Source organism: Python bivittatus, unplaced genomic scaffold (genome assembly GCF_059951505.1).
Source record: "Python bivittatus isolate LINGU-HERP-01145 unplaced genomic scaffold, Pbiv_v1 ctg000330_np1212, whole genome shotgun sequence".
In the NCBI taxonomy this organism is placed as follows: Eukaryota; Metazoa; Chordata; class Lepidosauria; order Squamata; family Pythonidae; genus Python; species Python bivittatus.
The window spans coordinates 20,098,264-20,118,989 of NW_028277058.1; the positions used below are offsets into that span (position 1 = coordinate 20,098,264).

The 20,726-nt window shown below is 36.7% G+C and overlaps 1 protein-coding gene and 1 long non-coding RNA gene across 4 annotated transcripts in view; one reads left to right on the forward strand and one right to left on the reverse strand.

The window, feature by feature from the left end:
• Window positions 1-8,995, reverse strand: part of LOC112540846 (uncharacterized) — a 43,992-nt gene extending 34,997 nt beyond the window's left edge. Inside the window, exon 1 of one of the 2 annotated variants that reach the window (XR_003084901.2) lies at window positions 8,903-8,995. This is a non-coding gene — a long non-coding RNA (uncharacterized LOC112540846). Of the gene's footprint in view, window positions 1-8,771; window positions 8,809-8,902 lie in introns of those variants that run through there. The other variant, XR_015796409.1, reaches the window with a different exon arrangement.
• The window catches only part of CAND1 (cullin associated and neddylation dissociated 1), a 39,315-nt gene continuing 27,469 nt past the window's right edge, over window positions 8,881-20,726 (forward strand). Inside the window, exons 1-2 of one of the 2 annotated variants that reach the window (XM_088141801.1) lie at window positions 8,881-9,322; window positions 14,908-15,051. In XM_088141801.1, coding sequence (XP_087997927.1) covers window positions 9,255-9,322; window positions 14,908-15,051 — 212 coding nt within the window. In that variant the 5' untranslated portion in view covers window positions 8,881-9,254. The remainder of the gene's footprint in view (window positions 9,323-14,907; window positions 15,052-20,726) is intronic. The other variant, XM_025167779.2, reaches the window with a different exon arrangement.

The window sequence follows — 20,726 nt, forward strand, 5'->3', positions numbered from 1 at the left end:
TTACACTTATGCTGAGATCACTGAACAAGTTACTAATAGGCTTATGGACCTAATTCAAAGTGCCAATATACTTGTAGGATTGTCTTTCCAAGAACCAGCCTCCCATGTGCATTCATCTTATGAGGGGCTGATCCAGTCCCTCACACAAATGATGTAAAAGGAGGAAGAGCAATGAGTCCCCCTATTATGGAATTCCTTGCCTACTAAGCTTTGGGCAGACCCACCTTGCTTGCATTTCAAAAACAGTTAAAACCATCCTGTTCCAATGAGCTTTTAGTGTAGATGGTGGACTTGGGCTGAGCTTGCTTCTATTGCTGTATTATGTTCTGATGATGTGATAGTTTTGTTTGTCCTCTATGTAAACCACCTTGAGTTATTCAAAGTAGGACAGTATAGAAATGTTCTTATAAAACACAAAACAAAAATGTTACCTGCATTTTTCCACTTATAATCCCCAAGTTTATCTGTATTGAACACCATAAAGTTCCAACTCTAACTATGACTCTAAAATATTAATAATAATTTTTTGTTTGCTAAAAAATATCTTCTCTGTCACACTCTGATTTAAGTTGACCAAAATGACTTCAGACAATTAAAAATAGCACACTATACAAAGAAATATCTATCTACTCTGTCTGTATGGACATCTGTGTGATCAAAAAATGTCTGCCATTCAGAAAGCAATTAGAAATAAAAGCACAAACTATAAGCCAGGAACCTGTATTGTTATTATTCCAACAGATAGGTAAATAGAGCCAAGGCTCCAAGGAACATAAGCTAACAAGCAGACCTGTTTTGAATAATGCATATTGGATGAAAAACTGAAGACACACACAGATACACACCATATTAGCTTATATGGCATATGAATAGTGGAACAAAAATTCCTGCAGTGAAATAAAGTGAGCAGGTGTACAACAAATCTTGGACAAAAACTATAGTTAAGATGCTTCATCTTAATTACAATTTTATCCAAATTTCAAATTTGTACTACATATAAGTCTAATAAAAACAAAAAAAATCTAGCATTAGCTTTGAGTCCTTAAGATAATAACTCCATTAATGTGTGCTTACTAAATTATGAATTTTGCATGTTTCACAAAATCTATTAAGCCAAAATATTGCTTATTCTCTTGTTCACATACTGTATTAAGATACACTCAGCTATTTTAATATAGTATGTGAGCAAGAGAATAAGCAAGATTTTGGTTTAATAGATTTTGTGAAACAGGCAAAATTCATTTAGTAAGCACACATTAATGGAGTTATTATCTTAAGGACTCAATGCTAATGTTAGATTTTTTTTATTTTTGTATTTAATACCAGCTTCTCCCCCAAACTCAGTTGGATAGGGGAATCATACTTTAAAAAATTAACATCTGATCTGAATATTTTAACAATTGTTTCCAGAAAGGATCATAAAAAAAAAAATCTATTAGAAGAGATTCCTTTCCCATCAGCCTCTGTTGCAGGGAATCCTCCTGCTTCCCCTTAGTCCAGTCTGAGACAACTGTATAGAGAAGTAAATGAAGGTTCAAAGACTTCAGTGCAGAAGCATCCATAGGACCCAATGGTTTCATCAAAATGATGGATGCAGCATTGTGACATCACAGTACAAGCTCTGTCCCATCGTATGTGCATATGATGTCGATGCATGTAAAGAAGCAGTGGAGTTTTGTCACAATGGCACAAGTCTGTTTTCATTATTTGCTACCCCTGCTCCCTAACACCTCTGCTTGGACAGAATACTTTGGTATAGATAGCTCTGTTCCTTTTGGTTTTTTATTTAGAGTTAAAAAAACAGAATTGAAGAAAAACTGAAATTTGTTCACACACGTTGGCCATGTTTTTTTTTTAACCTAGCCTTTATATTATGACAGTTTGAACTGGTGGCCACTTTGCAGGGGGTGGAGGGGCTCTTACTTTCATATCATATTGAAATAATTAGCACTACATTTTACACACCAATCCAGATTGTTTAAACTTAAATTTATGATGGAATGGGAGAAAAGAATGGGATGCCTTAACTACACATTATATCAAAAGTTAGTTCTAAGGTAACCTAGCTAAACTGGGATTTCTTGTTTTGTCCAAACCTTAAGGAAGATATACCTTGAAAATAATCCTCTTTTAGATTCTGGGGAAAGAGACAGTAGGTAAAAATATCTGTAAAATTGGGGTTCTTTTCTTTTTCATCCCACTATAGCTGTACTGGAATATAATGGGTGAAAGTATAGCAAAAAGAGATATATGAAGTAAACTCCAACCAGGTCACTGGAGATTTTATTCTTTTTTCCAAATGTTTTAAAAAATAATAGCTACAAAAATAGCTGCACTAAATCTATCCAGAGCAGCTTTCTGTTTCTTTAATCATCTGGGGCCAGTTCAATACTCCCTTTGGTGGGTTGTACTATGCCACACAAACATACTCAGTATGGTTTGCTGGTTTGTGGCTTAGGAAATTTCATCACTTGCTTCTAACTAAGGGGTGAACAGGGATGGGCGATCAGGACAGCAAAATTTATGCTGGTAGAGTTTTCTGCCAGCAAAAGAATAGATAGCTATCACTAACAGAGCTATGGAGAAAAGCCCTTAGCATATAAGTGAATCAAGTCACTCTGGTTATATAGTTTATTTAATTAATTAATTTTATAATCAAAGACCAACATACACATGCCAGACAACAGACAGACCCTTTGTAGATATCCAAAAGGTATAGACAAAAAATGTAGATACATAGCAGAGATAACCTTGACAAAGGAATGCAAGAACCTTTAAGTAAATGTCAGTTTGGCCCCGGGAAGGAAGAGGGGATGAGAAAGAAACTCAAGATATAAGAGTGGACAGAGGGGAATTCTGACAGGCTTTAGTCCTTGTGTTGTCTGTTCCCTGACCTGGCCTGGCCTACTTGAAAGGGCAGGCAACATAAAAAGTATTGAAGCTACCAAAATTCCTAAACAATTAAGAGTCTGATAGTGATAGCAACTGCAATGAATTTAGCAACTTTTCTGGAGACAATCAGTGACCTGTCAGTTAAGAGGAGAGGAAACCAGAAAAAAAAATTAGATTAAATTACATTTCTACTTAATTAAGTGTAAAGAATACAATTACCCTCTAGGCACATAATTATTATTTTCTCCTTCTGTTATCCTAAATAATTACACTTTGGTAGCAACTTTTGTAGGTTTTTATAGCTTGACCCAAAGTTTTTATGGTTATTCAATAATAAAAGGCAAAACAAGTCATGGGTTAATATATAACATGAACATAGCTACTGTAGGATCCAATTATCTATCACAGTATCTAGATACTTTTACTAGTAACAACTAATTAATCCTTTTCATATTAATCCTGACTAACCATTTGTCTACATTTTGGTTTGCTTTTGTCTACATTTTTGATAGAGGAATACTGCAGCTGGATCCTAGTGTTTCTGCAGCATGGAATAATACACACCTTGAATTATTTATAAAAAAATAATAAAGGCGGGATAAAATCTAATAAATAAATAAATATTAGCACTGCTTAACCTCATTTGAGTACACCGCCATTTTCAGTAGGCCTATACAAGGTAGCCAGATTTGCCTCTGTGATATCCTTTGCAGCATGGAGGTGTTACGTGTCATGCTGACTTCCATCAGTAACACAATTTGCCCCATAGAGATGCTAAACATTGCTCATTCTATGGCAAACAAAACGTAACAAAGGGCTGAAGCCTTTTCTGGTTACTGAAAGTGCTGAAGGAAGCTGTGGTAAAATTAAGTTTATTTGGTCAGAAGTGGCATATGTTTATTTTGGTGATAAATAGAGTTTAAATTTTTTTTCTGTCGCTACCTCAAAATAATAAATTCTGAATTCTTATATTGGTGTTATCTCCGGTGTTATCAGTTCATTTCCTGCTACTGTAGTACTGCAGAACTCTGTGTGTATAGCAAGTGTTATTATATTCTCTCTCCTGTACTCTAAAGACCAGTTGATTATAAATAATTAAAACTTTGTTTAACAATAACATAGTATGAACAATTTATATAGAACAGACCTGCACAACTTGGTAGTAGGTAAGGGCTGAAATTAAATAGGCTAAACTTCTTTGGGCCGCAGATAAGTTTTTAGAGCCTCACTTTCCAAGTTATAATAATGGGATAATAATGTTTTTTATTTGCAAAATAGTTTAATCATTAATTGTACAATTATTATAGTATAATTAATGATTAAACTATTTTGCAAATAAAATAAACCATATTATAAAAAAGGGAAATTTAATTATTACACTTATTACTTAAGAAAAAAAATATTACTTTAGTAAGTTTGAATATATTTTTAAGGTTTTCTTACCATTTACATTTTGTTAATGGGACGTATTACACTTCTTGTCAGCAATCAGTTTATCGTACTCCGGAATCATGTCTGAAATCAATGTTTTCAAAATATCTTCCAAATGTTCATCGGTTAGAGTTTCACTGCTTCGGTGAGTAATTTTGCCGCCCTCATTGCCATCATAACGTGTCAGCGCTCACAGGCTGAGAGCTGATTGGTTATTTCCCGGAAATCACCCCTGTGAGAGTTCATTGTGGAAACTATTTAAAAAAAAACACACCACATACTACATTTTCGGACCTCGCACTCACGAGCGATGCAGGCCGCATGGAATCCTTTGGTAGGCCGCAAGTGGCCCGTGGGCCATAAGTTGTGCAGGCCTTATATAGAACATGAGCTCTTTTTCTTTAAAGCTGTTTCTGTTTTCTCCTCTGTCTGCTTACCTTCCTTTTAAAGAAATGGGTGTTTAAACCTTTACTTGCTTTAAGTTATTTGCCATTTGATCATTGAAACCTTAGGAGCAAAATGAAGCCACAAAGCAGTTTCACTCTTCCAAGAGCCAAGGAGGGCAACAGCTTCATAAAGCATCTTCAGAGAGATGCTTCACTGTTGAAGCAAAGCACCTATTTAAAACTTACATAGCTGGAATTAGGAAACAAAAGCTGAATCGATGGCTGGTGTGGGTCTTCCGGGCTGTGTGGCCATGTTCTGGAAGTTTTGTTTCCTAACATCTCGCCAGCACCTGTGACCGGCATCTTCAGAGTGCAGGAGCACAGACAGGAGCAGTTCTCTCTGTGCCCAGGGTGTGAACAGTTCACACAGTGAACTTGCTAATCACCCCCAGCAGCCCCTCGTTAACAATTAAATTGAAGAAAAACCCTGCCTAATCCCCAGGAAGATACACACAGATTCTGACACCAAAACAAGCAGCCACTCAGTAACCCAACCCCCCCCACACACCCCCAATCCCCTCCCTTTCCCCCCAGATCTCTATAAATACCCACAAAAGGGTCACAACTCACCCTGGGCACAGAGAGAACTACTCCTGTCTGTGCTCCTGCACTCTGAAGATGCCGGTCACAAGTGCTGGCAAAACGTTAGGAAACAAAACTTCCAGAACACGGCCACACAGCCCGGAAGACCCACACCAGCCATCGTATGCCGGCTGTGAAAGCCTTCGACAATACAAAAGCTGAATCCTTTCCCTGATTTATATATATGCACATATATGCCCCGGCAACAGTAACACATGTCCTTGTTATCTCTTGTACAGATTACTGCAATGTGCTTTTTTGAAGACTACTTGGGAACTGCAGCAGGTACAAACCACAGCAGCCTGTTGGTTGCTGGGTAAGAGCTGCTACTCACACATATCAATGGTACTTCAAACTGCATTTGTTTCCAGTAGGTTTCTGCATATTTATTCATTAATTCAATCAATTTATATCTACCTTTTGCGTATAAATTATATTTACATCTTGCCTTTCATTCAGTAGCTCAAGGCAGCTGTCAGGCCCAGCCCAAGAATGACAGAGAAACAGTCCAGCCAACTTCAGTTCTTTTATTGCTTACACCATATAGACAGAATCTTGACAGATTAAATTTGTATTACTCTAACCTAGTGGCCATACCCTGGGAGATTCTAGGGAGTGGCTATCCTAAATCTCTTCCTCTTCCCACGATCCAGCTCTGGACTGTGTTATCCCTTGTCTCGCCCCGTTCCTGGAATGTGCTCCCTCCTTCCTGAGAACCTGCTGTGTTACTGTAGTACATCACATCACCTCCCCCTTCGTAGACACATTCCATCACAGCAGCATATGTACCACTTTCCTGAAACTAACAGTCCTTTGAGGTAGGTTGAGTTGAGAGGGAATGACTTGCACAAAGGCATCCAGTGGGCTTCCACAGCTACTAGAATCTGGGTCTGTCTGCTTCTAGTACAATACCATGCTGACTCTCAAGTGTTTTATGTTCAGTTTCAAACCAGTTACCTCTGTATTTCAGGCAAATGTAAAATTACTGGAATATCATTGGGTACAATTAGCTTTGGTTTTTACCTGTACAGCCTTATATGGCTTGGATATCTGGAGGACCATTTCAGGACTAAATCTACTTGTCCAGTATGCAAGGCCTAGATAGGAACATTGAGGTTTCCTCCCTAGTGAGAGATTTGGGGCACTAATCTTTCCTGAGAACTCTTGACTGCTAAAAAGACAATTAAAACTAAGCTGTACTGAAGGGCCTTTAAGAGTTAAAATTTTATCAATAGTCACTATGATTGAGTTTTATACTTTAAAATAACCTTATGGTTGTTACATGATTAAGTGTAAAATGCTGCAAGTCCTTTAGAAGAATTGAGGTACAGAAATATAGTAAATAAATGTATGTTCTGTTGCTTGGTGAAGCTTTTTGATGAGAGCTTTCTGATGTCATTAGTTCTGCACACTTTTAATTTTTGTTTCATGCTTGTGGTACATTATTATACTAAACTTATTAGACAGCTGATAACAGCATCTCATAACACAAGAAGTGCTAATAGTATTTAATATTCATCTTCAAACACGAGTTCCCAAAGTTTAGGTATGAATGCATTACTATAAGAAAACCAAGGATGAAAATCTTACAATGCATAGAACAGATCTCATCCATTATGATGAGATCCACCGGAGTTGGGCAGCTAATAAATTCAAATAAATAAAACAAATAAATAATGGTAGTAAGAACATGAGCTTAATTTTCTTTTTAAATCAGGAAAATTAAAAATTAAATTCTGTTAATTCTCCCAAGATATTGCAATCTTAAGACTCCAAATTAAAAAAACAACAATCTATATGGGGTGCCGCAGGGTTCAGTAGTCTTTCCACTCCTTTTTAACATCTACATGAAACCACTGTGTGAGATCATCTGCCACCATGGGATGAGGTATCATCAACATGCAGATGATACCCAGTTATACATCTCCATCCTGGGTGACTTGAGTGATGCCATGACCACCCTTTCGCAGTGCCTGGAGGCTGTAGGGGTCTGGACGGGGTGCAACAGGCTTCAGCTGAACCCTAGTAAAACGGAGTGGCTGTGGATTGGAGGCCCCTCTCTATCTGAGGATTTATCATCTCTGGTTTTGGATGGAGTTGCACTGCCCCAGACAGACCCGGTGCATAATCTCAAGGAGCAGGTGGCAGTCGTGGCCAGGAGGGCCCGTGCCCAACTTTGTGTGGTGCACCAGTTACACCCTCTCCTGGATCAGGAGGCTCTCCAGTCAGTCACTCACGCCCTGGCCATCTCTTGGTTAGACCATTGCAATGTGCTGTACATGAGGCTACCCTTGAACAGTATCCAGAAGCTACAGCTGGTTCAAAATGCGGCTGTGCAGAAAATCTTGGGTGCCCCAAGAATGGCACATATAATACCTTTACTGTGGGAGCTGCATTGGGTCCCAGTTTGCTTCCAGGTCCAATTCAAGGTGTTGGTTATTACCTTTAAAGCCCTACATGGCATGGATCCAGATTACTTGATGGACTGTCTCACCCCATCACATCAACCCGTCCCACCCGGTCAGGCAGAGAAGGCATGTTACGGACCCCATCAGCGAGAGAATGTTGGCTGGCGGGGCCCAGGAGGAGAGCCTTCTCTGCTGTTGCTCCTGCCCTTTGGAATATTCTCCCCCCAGAGGTGCAGTGGGTCCCTATCCTCCCAGTTTTCCGGAAAGGACTAAAGACCTGGCTCTGCCAGCTTGCATGGGGCAACAAGAATCTTAATCAATCCTGGGGGTGGCTGGCGCCCTGATGACGCTCCCCGAGCTACTTGCCAATTAACATCAATTCTTGGACTACATTTATTTATTATTTATTCAGGACTATTCTATATTGTATTTTTAATTGATTTTATTTTCTCTTTAAACCACCCAGAGTAGTTTTTAGTAGCAGTACTACTTTAGTAGTAGTTTCAGGCAGATAGTCTAGGGTGGCCTATTTGCATATTATATAAGCCCAGCCATTATGATTTGAGGCTTAGTATGCTTTGTGAACCCAATCAAACTATGATTAATTCAAACATAGCATAACACAACATACAGCCCAACCCACTTTAAGAAGAAAAACAGAAAAATTTCAACATATATTTTCTCTTCATAGTATTGCTCCATTACTCATAGTCACTGTTTAATATATTTTTGATTTTAAATGATGTTATTTTAAATTTTATAACATGCATTTTAACATTGCTGCAATGCATAACATGCTGCCTCTGTTCAAATAAAATTAAAAAGTTTGTTATACACCGTATTTATCCGTATCCAAAATTATGGTTCACAGTTTAAATCGTACTGCCTAACTCTCATGATACAAAAACATCCCCCACAAAAAGTTTCCTGTAAACAAAACGCTACTTTCCAAACGATACCAAAAACCTCGCCTGCCACACTGAACATCTTTCCTCCCCTCTCACTTACTAACCAACCCGCTCGCTCACGCTCTGCGTCGCGTACGTCGCAAACGTCATGCGAACCAGGCCGTCTACGCTATCACCGGAAGCCAATCGGAGACTCGGAAGAGCGACGTTGGCGAGGCCCTCTTTGAACTCTGACCTTAGGTCCTCGCGCGAGGCAACAGACGGTGGGACTTTACGTCCGCCTCCATTCGCCTGTGCGAGATCGTTCGCGGTTGTCCTTCGCCTTTTCCCGCGCGAGTAGCAGCCGCTGGCGATGATACTGATCTCCCCATAGCGCGCGCGCGCTAATCCTCCCCTCATCGTGTCCCACCCCCGCTTCGGGGAAAGCCTCGGGGAAAGCACGGCTCGTCGCCGCCGCCAAGCAGGCGCCGCCACTCTCTCTTGCCAGGCAGAGCCCTAACTCCCCCCTTTTCACCTTCTCTTTCCCCCGCACACAGCACTGGGCGACGTGGAGCCGGCCAAACGCTTCCCTCACCGGGACCATCATCATGGCGAGTGCCTCGTACCACATCTCCAACCTGCTGGAGAAAATGACGTCGAGTGACAAGGACTTCAGGTAAGAGGCCGAGGCTGGCCTATCTACTATTGAGTAGGTAGTCTTTCCATCTTACACCGAAGGACTCTTCGCATGTTCTCGCTGGGGTGCTTTACAGCGGACAGGCCCGAGCTGCCGGAGCTGCTTCTGCCTCTACCTTGGGTGGCTGTGCCCCACCCAACCTGCCTTTTGCCTGGTTTGAGGCCCGTCAAAGCAGGAGAACTTGAGGCCCCGACCCTGGCCTTATTATGCCTTGCCTGGAGTCCGCATAAGCTGCGATTTGGAGCCAGGCCTTGAGTCGGCCCTCTTCCCCTGAAAGTTGTCTGGAAGTTTGTTAACCCCATTCCGTCTCTTTACTACACCCTCTATTACTTTTGTACACGGTAATTTGTCATAGAAGCTGGTTTTCTGCCAGCAGGACTCTTACTTGTGTTTAGATTGTAGCCAATTCTATTTTTAATTTTAGTCCTAGTTAAAATATCTTGTAAAACAAAATGTTTAAATTTGTGTATATAGAGTAGAGAAGCAGTTGTGATTAGTTCAGCATCTTTTTAAATTTTATTCTCTTTGAAATTTGTTTCTAATGTATCAATGTAATTTTCCTTGTGTTAACAATTGAAACGTGTATTTTAAAAAATTATAATAAATACTGAATTTTAGTTTGAACTAGCTGAAATCTTGGCTTAGACACAGATGTTGCTGCTATTGAACATTACAATATCTCACTTCTTTTTCATTTGATACAAGAGGCAAAAGGATTTAAGTGTATATCCCATCCAAGGCTTCTGTGCATGACAGATTGTACATTAATATTTTTAATACTGCAGTAAAATAGGACAAGTTTTGCAAGCTGCTGAAAATCTTGCTGTTACAGATTAAATTAATTAAAACACTTTTTCTGAAAAGGCACAAAGTTGGGCTGATGCATAATTTAAAGCAGGCTCATTTTTCCTGTTCTATTGTATTTTGATATTCTTAAGAATATATTCCCAGTTTTTATTATAGAAGATTGATATATCTGAAAATCCCCTCTCCATATTTGCTGAGTGAAATAAATGATTCTCTTCTCTTAGCGCCAATATTTAAATCAAATAGGGACACAGAAAATTATTTTTATGTTAAAAGGACATTAAATTCAACTACAATATGTCATGATACAGCAGTACAGACAGGACAGTGATTGATCATTTATAACTCTGTTGTTAAGCATATCTTATAATAAATAAGGCTTTAATATTCGTATTTTCTTAAGATTTGCTATTCATTGGCAGAATTGATTCCATTAAATTATACATTACAAACTAATTTATGCATTCATTTGCGGAATGAAATTTCTACTGAGAATGCATTTGAACATAAGTAGTAATATGCACATTGTTTCTGGTATAACACGTAGCGCTAAAAGTTGTTTCATTATACCTTAGTGTGTTGTCTGAATCCAGTGACCTTGAAAACTGGGAATATTACTTAGCTATTTATAGATTGTTCAACAAATCATTGTTAAACAAATCACCACATAGCCAGAAATATGAGTCCAGGCTGTTGTTGTTGTTCAGTCGTTAAGTCGTGTCCGACTCTTCGTGACCCCATGAACCATATTGCGCCAGGCCTTCCTGTCCTTCACTTACATGATAATATATCATGTCACCATAACATAGTGGTTTGCACAGAGTATTTTGTGCAATCTTAATAATCTGTAATTATATTTTACTTAGCATTGTCAAAAAATGGAGAGAACTTTTTAGGAGATTAGCAAGAGTTAGGATGGCCTGACCCTGATCTCTTAAGGATAGTTAAGTTATTGGGAAAGTTATAGCTACTTTGACTCTATATGAAGATCAGTCTTTTGCTATCTAGTTGTGGAGTTACTCATTTCTGAAAATATGTATGAGTCAACTGCAGGTATTCCCTGATTATTCTTCTATCATTTGGCTATGAGTATCTTTTAACATGTAATTGCCCAGTTCATATTTTTTTCCAATATTTTATGTTTTTACTTGTTTACTGTTACATAAAACTTTTTATATATATACAACATGTAAAGTACTTCTTGTTTCCTGAAGTTAAATATGGAATCAAATGCATACTTCATCCTTCCTTATCATGCATAAACTCTCATTTTCTATTTCAATTTAACTGTGATGTAGCTTTGTCTTCTTCAACTTCAATACTAATCATGACATAGATGTGTCTTCACCAGTGTCAGTACCAAAGTCAAACTAGAATCAGATTTATAAATGTATTCTTTTAGATTTTAATGCAGCAAGACCAGGGCAGGTCCTAATATCAGAAAGATTTTAAAATATTAATTAAATTTAAAATACAGTTATACAAAGTGACGCCACTTTGTGATTAATTGAAAGAAAGTTGGATATTTGTATGTAAAAGAAGCATGGAAGTAGTCATCTAATATTTACAATTATATTTGTATTATTCCTTCCCCTCATATGGTGCTCAAGACAGGTAATAGCAATCATAATAATAAAAATAAAATATTACACAGTGAAACAGTAGTAAAATACAACATTTAAAAATGCATGAATATTGCATGCTTCTCACATGTGCAGCAGGCTTTTGTAAGCCTTTTCATTCTCTCCTGTTTCAAATGCATTATGCTTCCGTACATTGTGCATATGAGAAGAGATGCTGTTTAAAAAAAAAACAATGTATCATTTTCAGAGTGATTGTTGAAGGAGGCAAACATTTAAGTCATGACTATGGCATTTGTTCACATAGTACTACATGCCCATGGTCAGAAGACATCGGCTCTTTATACCTATTGTTTTTCTGTGTGATATTGTCACACTTTCCTTATTTTGGCTTCTTTCTAATAGCAGAGATGATGTTTATCTTTAAAAAAAGAAACTTTGAAGTCATGAGGGAAATTGGGCATTTATTTTTCTCATAAATGCATCTCAATTACATTTTTTATACAACATGGACATCCTTCTGCAATGTGATGACTTCCACTGCCACATATGTCCTTAATTCTTTCTGTTGTAATTTCAGTAGATCTGGATAACAGCAAATTGGAAAAACTGTCCTAAATATTTCTTCAAAACATGTGCATAATGGGACTTACTTTTAGCCTTCGTTCAACAGAATAGGATTTTATAGTAGTTGCGAGTCATAACTTACTGTTGTTTTACAGGAAAAAAAATAATATATTTAATAGCTTTTAGTTGCATTTAAGTTGAATGTAACAGTGGTAAAAATTCTATTAGTGATAATCTTAGAAGTATTATTTAATATCTTACCAATAATTTAAGAATGTGTTAGGCTTAAATTTGAAATGGTATAAAGAATAAAATGGTGTGTAATTAGATGGATGGATTCTTCTCTACCCCTCCAATAATATAAGATAGGGCAGAGTGCTAGGCTTGCTTTGTTATGTATTTCTAAGGTGATTACATTCCGATAACCCTCTGTTAATAAATCCTACTCTGAATGGTCATAGAAGTATTCGTCTTTGGAGAGGGATAAACCTTTTTCAAACTGTTCATTAATTTCTTCTAAAATTTAAGTTCACATAGAGTCCACAGTTTGTCACATGGCTAGATCATCCTTCAGCTAGACAAAAAGACTGAATCAACTCTAGTTTCCCACTGTAACTTTAGAGTCATGCAGAGAGAGGTAAGAAATGGTACCTATTAAAATCTTAATTTTTGAAGATTATTTATTTATTTGCCCATCTCACTTTTTCCAAGCAACTTTGGGCAGCATACAACAGGGTTAAAAAAAATCAGTAAATACATTAAAAAGTATAAAATATAAAAACCAATCTAAAACAAAAAATAGTAAGCAAAGAGATGTTAAAAATAACAGAGCCACCTCACTAGATCACCCGACTTTACCAACTTAGGTTATGTGAGGTTCCTTGGTATCTTATATCATGAGCAGTTCTTTTTTTTTTTCCTTAGCCATTTTGTTTAATATTAGCTTTTATGCTATTCCCCTATTTCTACCTAATTATAGATGGAACATGCAACTTAATATTTAATTTACAAACTGTATGTGATTTTATAGTGTGTGTGTGTGTGTGTGTGTGTGTGTCTCCATATTTATGTTCTCAAGTTTACTTAATCCATTTTACATTTTAAAATGTTAATGGTTCTTTACGTACAATTAGTGTATTTCGGGCTGAGATTAGTCCTTTGGTTGAAATGGAGATTTAGAGAAACCTGAACACATGCAATGAATGGATACATCCAGTGAAGAGAGTTTGAGAAGGTAGATATGCTTAGCCTTAAAAAAAGAAAAGGAGTGAGAATATGATAGCATCCTTCAAGTATTTAGGGAAATGATACATAGAAAAAGGCTATTGTTTTCTATCAAAATAAATTCTGTCATCCCAGGATATAAGACATGGAATACTGGTTAAATTATAGGAAGGTAAATTTCAGTTGAATTTTAGGGAAAAAACGCTTTCTAATGGTAGTGGTAATTTTATCTCTGGGACTATCTCCTCCAAACAGAATTTGCCCATCCTGTTTGTTCAACCCAACTGGGGACGTTACAGATTCCTTACCTCAGGAGATGGGGATTGAAAGGCTGGACTCCAGTCTTTTTAATGGCAGCTTCATCCCTCTGAAACAAGCTTCCTTTGAGATCTGGGTGGCCTCCTAAATAATAACATAATAGAAAGCAGTAAAAAGGGCATGTCTAAAAAGCATTTGGAACAGTATGTACATTTATGAGCTTAGAGTTTTTATTCAATTTACGATTTTGAACATTGTGTTTAATTTGGTATTATTTCTTATTTTAATGACTGGTTTTATATGGTTTAATACATTGATGTTCCTAAGAATCATCTAAAATTTAGCGTGTAAGTAATATATAAAGATGGTGAAATAAATACAAAATGTGTAAGAATGTAAGATTAATGAAGGAGGTGGTAAACATTCTTTAAAATAGTTGGATGTGTTAAAACAGATGCTAGATAGATAGTTGTTGTACTGCTTTAGTTTAGACCAACATTTTTCAAACTTGGTAACTTTAAGAAGTTTGGACTTCAACTCCCAGAATTCCCTAGCCAGCATCTTAAAGTTGCCTGGTTTGAAAAACACTGTTTTAGACCAATGCATCAAACAAAGGCAAAGACTCAATCTGATTCCTTCCGATTCGCTGATCTTGTGATTTGTTTTCCTAATAGCATGATGAAGTAGTTGATTTTTCAGATGTAATCAAGTCTTTCAGTTTACTATTTATCTGAATAGCTAAATAGCTAATGTCATAATGCCTTTTTTTTTTTTTTTTTTTTTTGCTTTCCACTGTTGCTACTTATTTAAATATTTACTTAATGGACTTTCTTTGAAAACTAGTTGAAAAGTTGAACAATAATAGATATTTGGTGTTATCTGTGCCTCCCTTTTCATTTTCTTAGGACAGTTGATAATTGGTGGTCTTGTGTAGGTGAGAGAAGACAATTTGTTGGAACAGGCTTTTTTTCCTCATTTCTTTCTCTCTCATTATGAAGTCTTTTCTCCAATATGGAAGTAATTACTTTATTTCACATGAAGTCTAACATATTCGAAGTTATGGAGATTAATTATTAGACCGATGCAAAACTGACTGCTAACTGAATTGACTTTTTTTTAAAAACAAAGGTTTATGGCAACAAATGACTTGATGACTGAACTACAAAAAGATTCTATCAAGTTAGATGATGATAGTGAAAGGAAGGTTGTGAAAATGATTTTGAAGTTGCTGGAAGATAAAAACGGCGAAGTGCAAAATTTAGCAGTCAAATGGTATGTATTTTATGATTAGGCATTTTATTTTGTACCAATTGTCTTGATTTGTACTGAGAAAATAAGAATTGGTTTGTCTGTTCCATCAGCATTCTGTATGCAAGTCAGGAAAGCCCACTGACCTTAAGGTCTCCAACATAGCATGATAAGAGATAACAATTTCATATTCTTGTTTTTCTCTCTGAATCAGTTCTGATATAATATATATGAATCCATGCTGATTATTTTGAACCTTCTTATCAATTTTATTGGATTAGAGAAAAATGTTTGGATATAATTATATCCACATAGTTCATAATTTTATAAATATCAGTTAAATCTTACATTATGCATATTACTAAGGAAGTGAAGGTGTTTGTTTCATTTCTTCTCATCTGTTTGAAGGCCAACAGTAGTCCTTACACCTGACAATAGTTCTTACTAATGAAATATTAAATGTAATTCATTTCAGTGTAGTTTATATAGAACCAAATAATACTTGCATATTCTCATTCTACAAAAAGACATAAAATTGTATTCTCATGGGAAGATGCAGTCATTTTTAAATTAGATAGCAGAATATTTACTAACTGAATATTTTGTAAAAGAAAAATAATTTTAATTATATTACTATTTTTATATCACTATTTTAATATTTGACTCCAGAAACAGTGATATTATAAAACAAAGTACACATGAATTTTATAGCAAAAGTTTCCATGCCCTGTTCACAACCATGGATTGACCTGTGTATTCTGAGAATAGATACTTGCAAAGTACCTATAAATCAGAGGTCTTACATGTTTTCACTTGTGGAATTTTTGTCATTGGTAAACATAATTTAATATACATTTTTTAAAAACATTTAACTTGTACAGAAATGTTCAAGCCTTTCTTACATTGAAGGAAAAGCAGATATCTTATTCTAAGAATTAAGATTACTTAGTTGGAAGTAATGATAGTTGATTATATAAAAAATAAAAATGGGAACAAAACTTCTCTTATCTTTGGCTCAGAATGTTCTGTTAAATAAACATTCAAACTGAATTAATCATTCAAATAGGGCTATACATATAAGGTTCCATTCTGTGGTTTTACCACAAATTCATTGTTACATAATTTTAATATTTCCCATTTAAAAGACAAGTCTGTTGCAAGATAATCAATTTATCACAGTTCCATTTTTTCCATTATTGTATTTATACCAGAAGTATAATGAAAAGTATTTGTGGAACAGCCTGTTTCTTCAGTAGTCTGTGTTGTAGAAAGCGACAGCTGTTAATGTGGTAATTTGAAAATAGCGAAATGAACAGCTTTGATCATAAATTCTCTTTTCTGATTTATTTTTTTGTTAGATTTTATTTTAAAAAAATAGTTTAATCACTTATCTGTACAGGTTAATGTCAGTTTCTTGGCTTCATTCAAAATTCTCAACAAGATTACTAAAATAAGTACTTTTTTCAGCCAAGAATGATACATTTCTTAGCTACATTCAAAAAATTGTGAATGAATATTTGCTTAATTCATGCTACATAGAGGGGGAAAAATACATGCATGCTCAGTTCTAAAAGCTATTAGAGTATGCAATTCTTCGGATTTGATTCCAAAAAGGGTTTTTTTTTTAACATGGTAGAGACTGACAGTTGCATTCAGGAGGTAACTGTAGGGTATGGCAACCCTATAAGTGCCTTCCTAACTCAAACAAGTGTTATCTTAGGACCAGGCAGCTACAAAGTGACCCTAAGAAAAGACACTTTTTCTTTTCTTTTTTTTGTTTTTTTAGGAAATGCCAGCAGGTATAGTAAGCATGCCTGTGTACCTGCCAAAGCATCTTTTCTACTTTAGATCTGAATGACTGCCCATAGCTATTTGATTTGTTTGTCTGTCTCACAGATACATGGTCTACAAAGTCACGATAAGATTGTAATTCTAAGGTAGAAAAGAGTAGTCTCCTTCAAGTCACATTCAATTATTGCTGACTTCATAGACACTTCCATGTACTTTTTTTTTTTTTTGCAAAAATATGGAACTGGTATACCATTACTTTCTTCAGCATATTTTTATGCATACCAGTGATGTAAATTAAGCTGGGATTTATCTTGGGCCTTCAGTCCAACTACTAAGTAGCCTTTTGAGAACTACTAAGGTCAGCTAGGTGCTACCACCTAGCTGTGTTTTAAGTTGGTAGAAAGGAAAATTAATAATGCATGGGGACTAATGTTATGAACAGTAAGTGAGAATAAATTATATCACATTTTGTTTTTTATCCTAGTTGTGTCCATTTCTTTTAGAACGTACCTCATCGTGCCTTTGAAATTCTAAGTGTGGCCCTTATCCTGAAAATAATTCAACATGTGTAATATGTTGCTGTGATTGGTGAAAGCTCCCAAATGTCTTTCTTTCCTTATTACAGGCAATCCTTGCTTAACAACAGTAATTGGGACTGGAATTTCCATCGCTAAACAATGCGGTCATAAAGTACTATGTCACGTGATCACACTGCTTAGCGACAGCAGTTCTGTCAGTCCCTGGTTACTATTGTTAATGAGGACTGTGCAGGTTATTAAAAAGGACCTCACATGATTGTGACTTCTGACTTCCTGCTGGCTTCCCCATTGACTTTGCTTGTGTGAAGCTGGCAGGGAAGGTTGCAAATCACGATTTCATGACCATGGCATGCTGCGACAGTTGGAAATCTGAACCGGTTGCTGAGCACCTAGATCGTGATCATGTGACTGTGAGGGTGCTGCATTGGCCAGAACTTCGAGGACTGGTCATAGCCACCACTCATTCAGTGCCTTTGCAAGTTTGAACAGTCGCTGAACAAGTGGTTGTTAAACCAGGACCACCTGTACTAAAGATCTTTTAACTGGAAATGAAGTGGCATCATTCTAGAGCAGCCTTTCTCAACCTTTTTGACCCCGGAGGAACCCCTGAAATATTTTTCAGGCCTTGGGGAACCCCTGCACATTCAGGCTCAAATATAGGCCAGAGATTACAAATTTATTATATTTGTTTCATGTGTAGGCCCGTATATGTGCATTAATAGCGTTCTTAAACTAAACTTACCTCTTTAATGTGAAACCTGTGCTTGTTTTTTGCTGCACAAATATCCAATTGTGGGCTAAACTTGAGATAAACACATGGATTTCATCTTCAGCAGAAATAAGACAATTTCTGTCTTTACTTTTGATGCTTGTTAAATAAGAAAAAGCTTGCTCACACATGTAAGAAGTTGAAAACTGCAGCAAAATGTTCAGTGCCTTTCTATGAATGGCAGGATACTCTTCTTTCACCGAAATCCAGAACTTGTCCATGGGCAGGTCAGTGAATCTCATCTTGAGTGTATGATCAGACTGCAGCTCACAAAGTTCTTCCTCTTCCTTCAAAGTGAAGTTCTCAGGCTGCGCAGAAGATGCAGAGAAAGGATCCCTCACCCAGTCATACATTTGTGTTGAAAGGGAGGGAAAGTACTGATCTATTTTGTTCTACAGTACTTCCAGGTGGTTTTCAATTAGATTTGAGAATGTCTGATATCCTTCCTCACTCTCAAGTCCAAGCAGCAGTGGAAACATTTCAGTATTTCCTTTTGCAACATGATTTTTCCGAACATTGAGTTTTCTTTTAAATCCAAGAATCTTGTCACTTGAAATCAAAACATTTTCTCCAGTGCCTTGCAGAGACTTGTTCAGCTGGTTCATGTGATGAAAAATGTCCGCTAAGTATGCTAGTTTCTGCAACCATTCTCCATCTTCAAAGCACTCAGCAAAATGTGGAATACTATTTTCTTGAAAACACTCTTGCAATTCTGCCTTCAGCTCAAACACCCTGTTGAGAACTCTTCCTCTGCTGAGCCACCATATTTCTGTGTGTAACAGGAGACTTATGTGATCTTTGTCCAGGTTTTCACATAGTTTTTTAAACCTTCTTGAGTGAACTGCTCTTTGTTTAATAAAGTTAACCATTTTTGTAGCATCATCCAGAACTTTTTTCATTTCATCTCTGAGAGTTTCTGACACCAACACCTCTGTGTAAAAAAAGCAGGGTGTTGGGACATCAGGAATTTTTTTTTCTTAAAAGAGAAATGAAACCTCTCATGGAGCCAACCATTGATGGAGCACCATCAGTACAGATGCCAGCACAGTTCTTCCAAGACAGGCTTTTTGTTTCCAGATATAAACACAAGACACTAAATACATATTGGCCTTTGCATGTTTCATGTAGTTCTTTGCAGCAGAAAAAGTTTTCTTGAATTTTACCATCATTTACAAATCTTACAAATGCTATAACATGACATTTATTGGTGAAATCTGTTGACTCATCATCTTGGATAGAAAAGCTGCTGCGCTTTAGTTGATCACACAAAACTTCTTCAGCATCATGTGATGTGTCCTCAATACGCCACTTACTGTACTGTTTGACAGTGGAATCTTTTCAATTTCTTGTACTGCATCTGGTCCTAGCATTTTCCCCACTATTATTTTACATTCTGGCATGATTACTTTCTCACCTAAAGTGTGACTTTTCCTTTGCTGTGTAATAAATTCTGCTGCTAAATAACTTGCTTCTTGGGCTTTTTTACTGACTGTCATTTTATTAACAAAAGCTTTAGTCTGTTCTGTGATTCCAGTAGCCCTTTAATATAATCAGAACTTTTACTTGTCACATGGCTGTGACTTGTAATTAAGTGTCTTTTTAATTTTGCTGGAGCCATTGCTGCATTTGTAAGTAGTTTGCCACAGATGAAGCACAATGGAATAGGACAACTTAGATCACCAGTCCATGTAAAACCCATTGATATATAGGTTTTCATTGTAAAGGACTTTTACAATGAAGGACTTCTTTTTCTTTTTTTTTGAGTTCGTTGATGTACCAGTACAGGGAAGTACAGAATTTAAATTCTTCTTTATCATTATCATCATTAAACGTATTGGTATTGTCCGTTCTAGAATCATCCTCTTTTCTCTCATACCTTCTCTTCAAAAATTGCCACATTGGATCCTCGGACATGACTGAATAAACATGTACGAAATTTATTTAAAATAATGGGATAAAATAACTACAGGAAAACCTCAGGGAAAAGATGCTGGAGGGAGAGACTGATGTCACAGACTAAGTTGGACAAGTCCATTAATTTCTTGAAAAATGCACTTCAGTATATTCTTCCCTTCCTGCAATATATTGCTCCTTTCCTACAATATAGCGTTCACCTGTTATCAACGGTCTCCCCTGTCTCGCGTCAAAAATTAAGAATGGATTCAGTGAAATAAACACAGTCCTATAGCACGCTACCAGAGAGCTCAGAAAGAGCTGTAACTAGATTTTTGTTCAGTCTCTGCTCATAACTGTGAGAGCGCATTGCCCGAATTTGAAATAATTTTTTTAATAAATCATGATCTCCCGGGGAACCCCTAGTGACCTCTCATGGAACCCTGGTTGAGAAACCCAGTTCTAGAAGGAAAAGCCTCATCCATTGGTGCAAACTTTTTATGAATTAATAGAATCATAAAATGTGCCCAGTGTATTACTGTTACAGCATCCCTGGAAAATGGTACTTAGCTTCTGTTTAAAGTTCTCCCAATTTTTCCTGATATCTGGCCAAAATCTACTTTCTGCAATTTAAAGCCATTATTTCTTGTCCATTCTTCTATGATACAGCCCTTTGGATACTTGAAGACAATTAACATGTCTCCCCA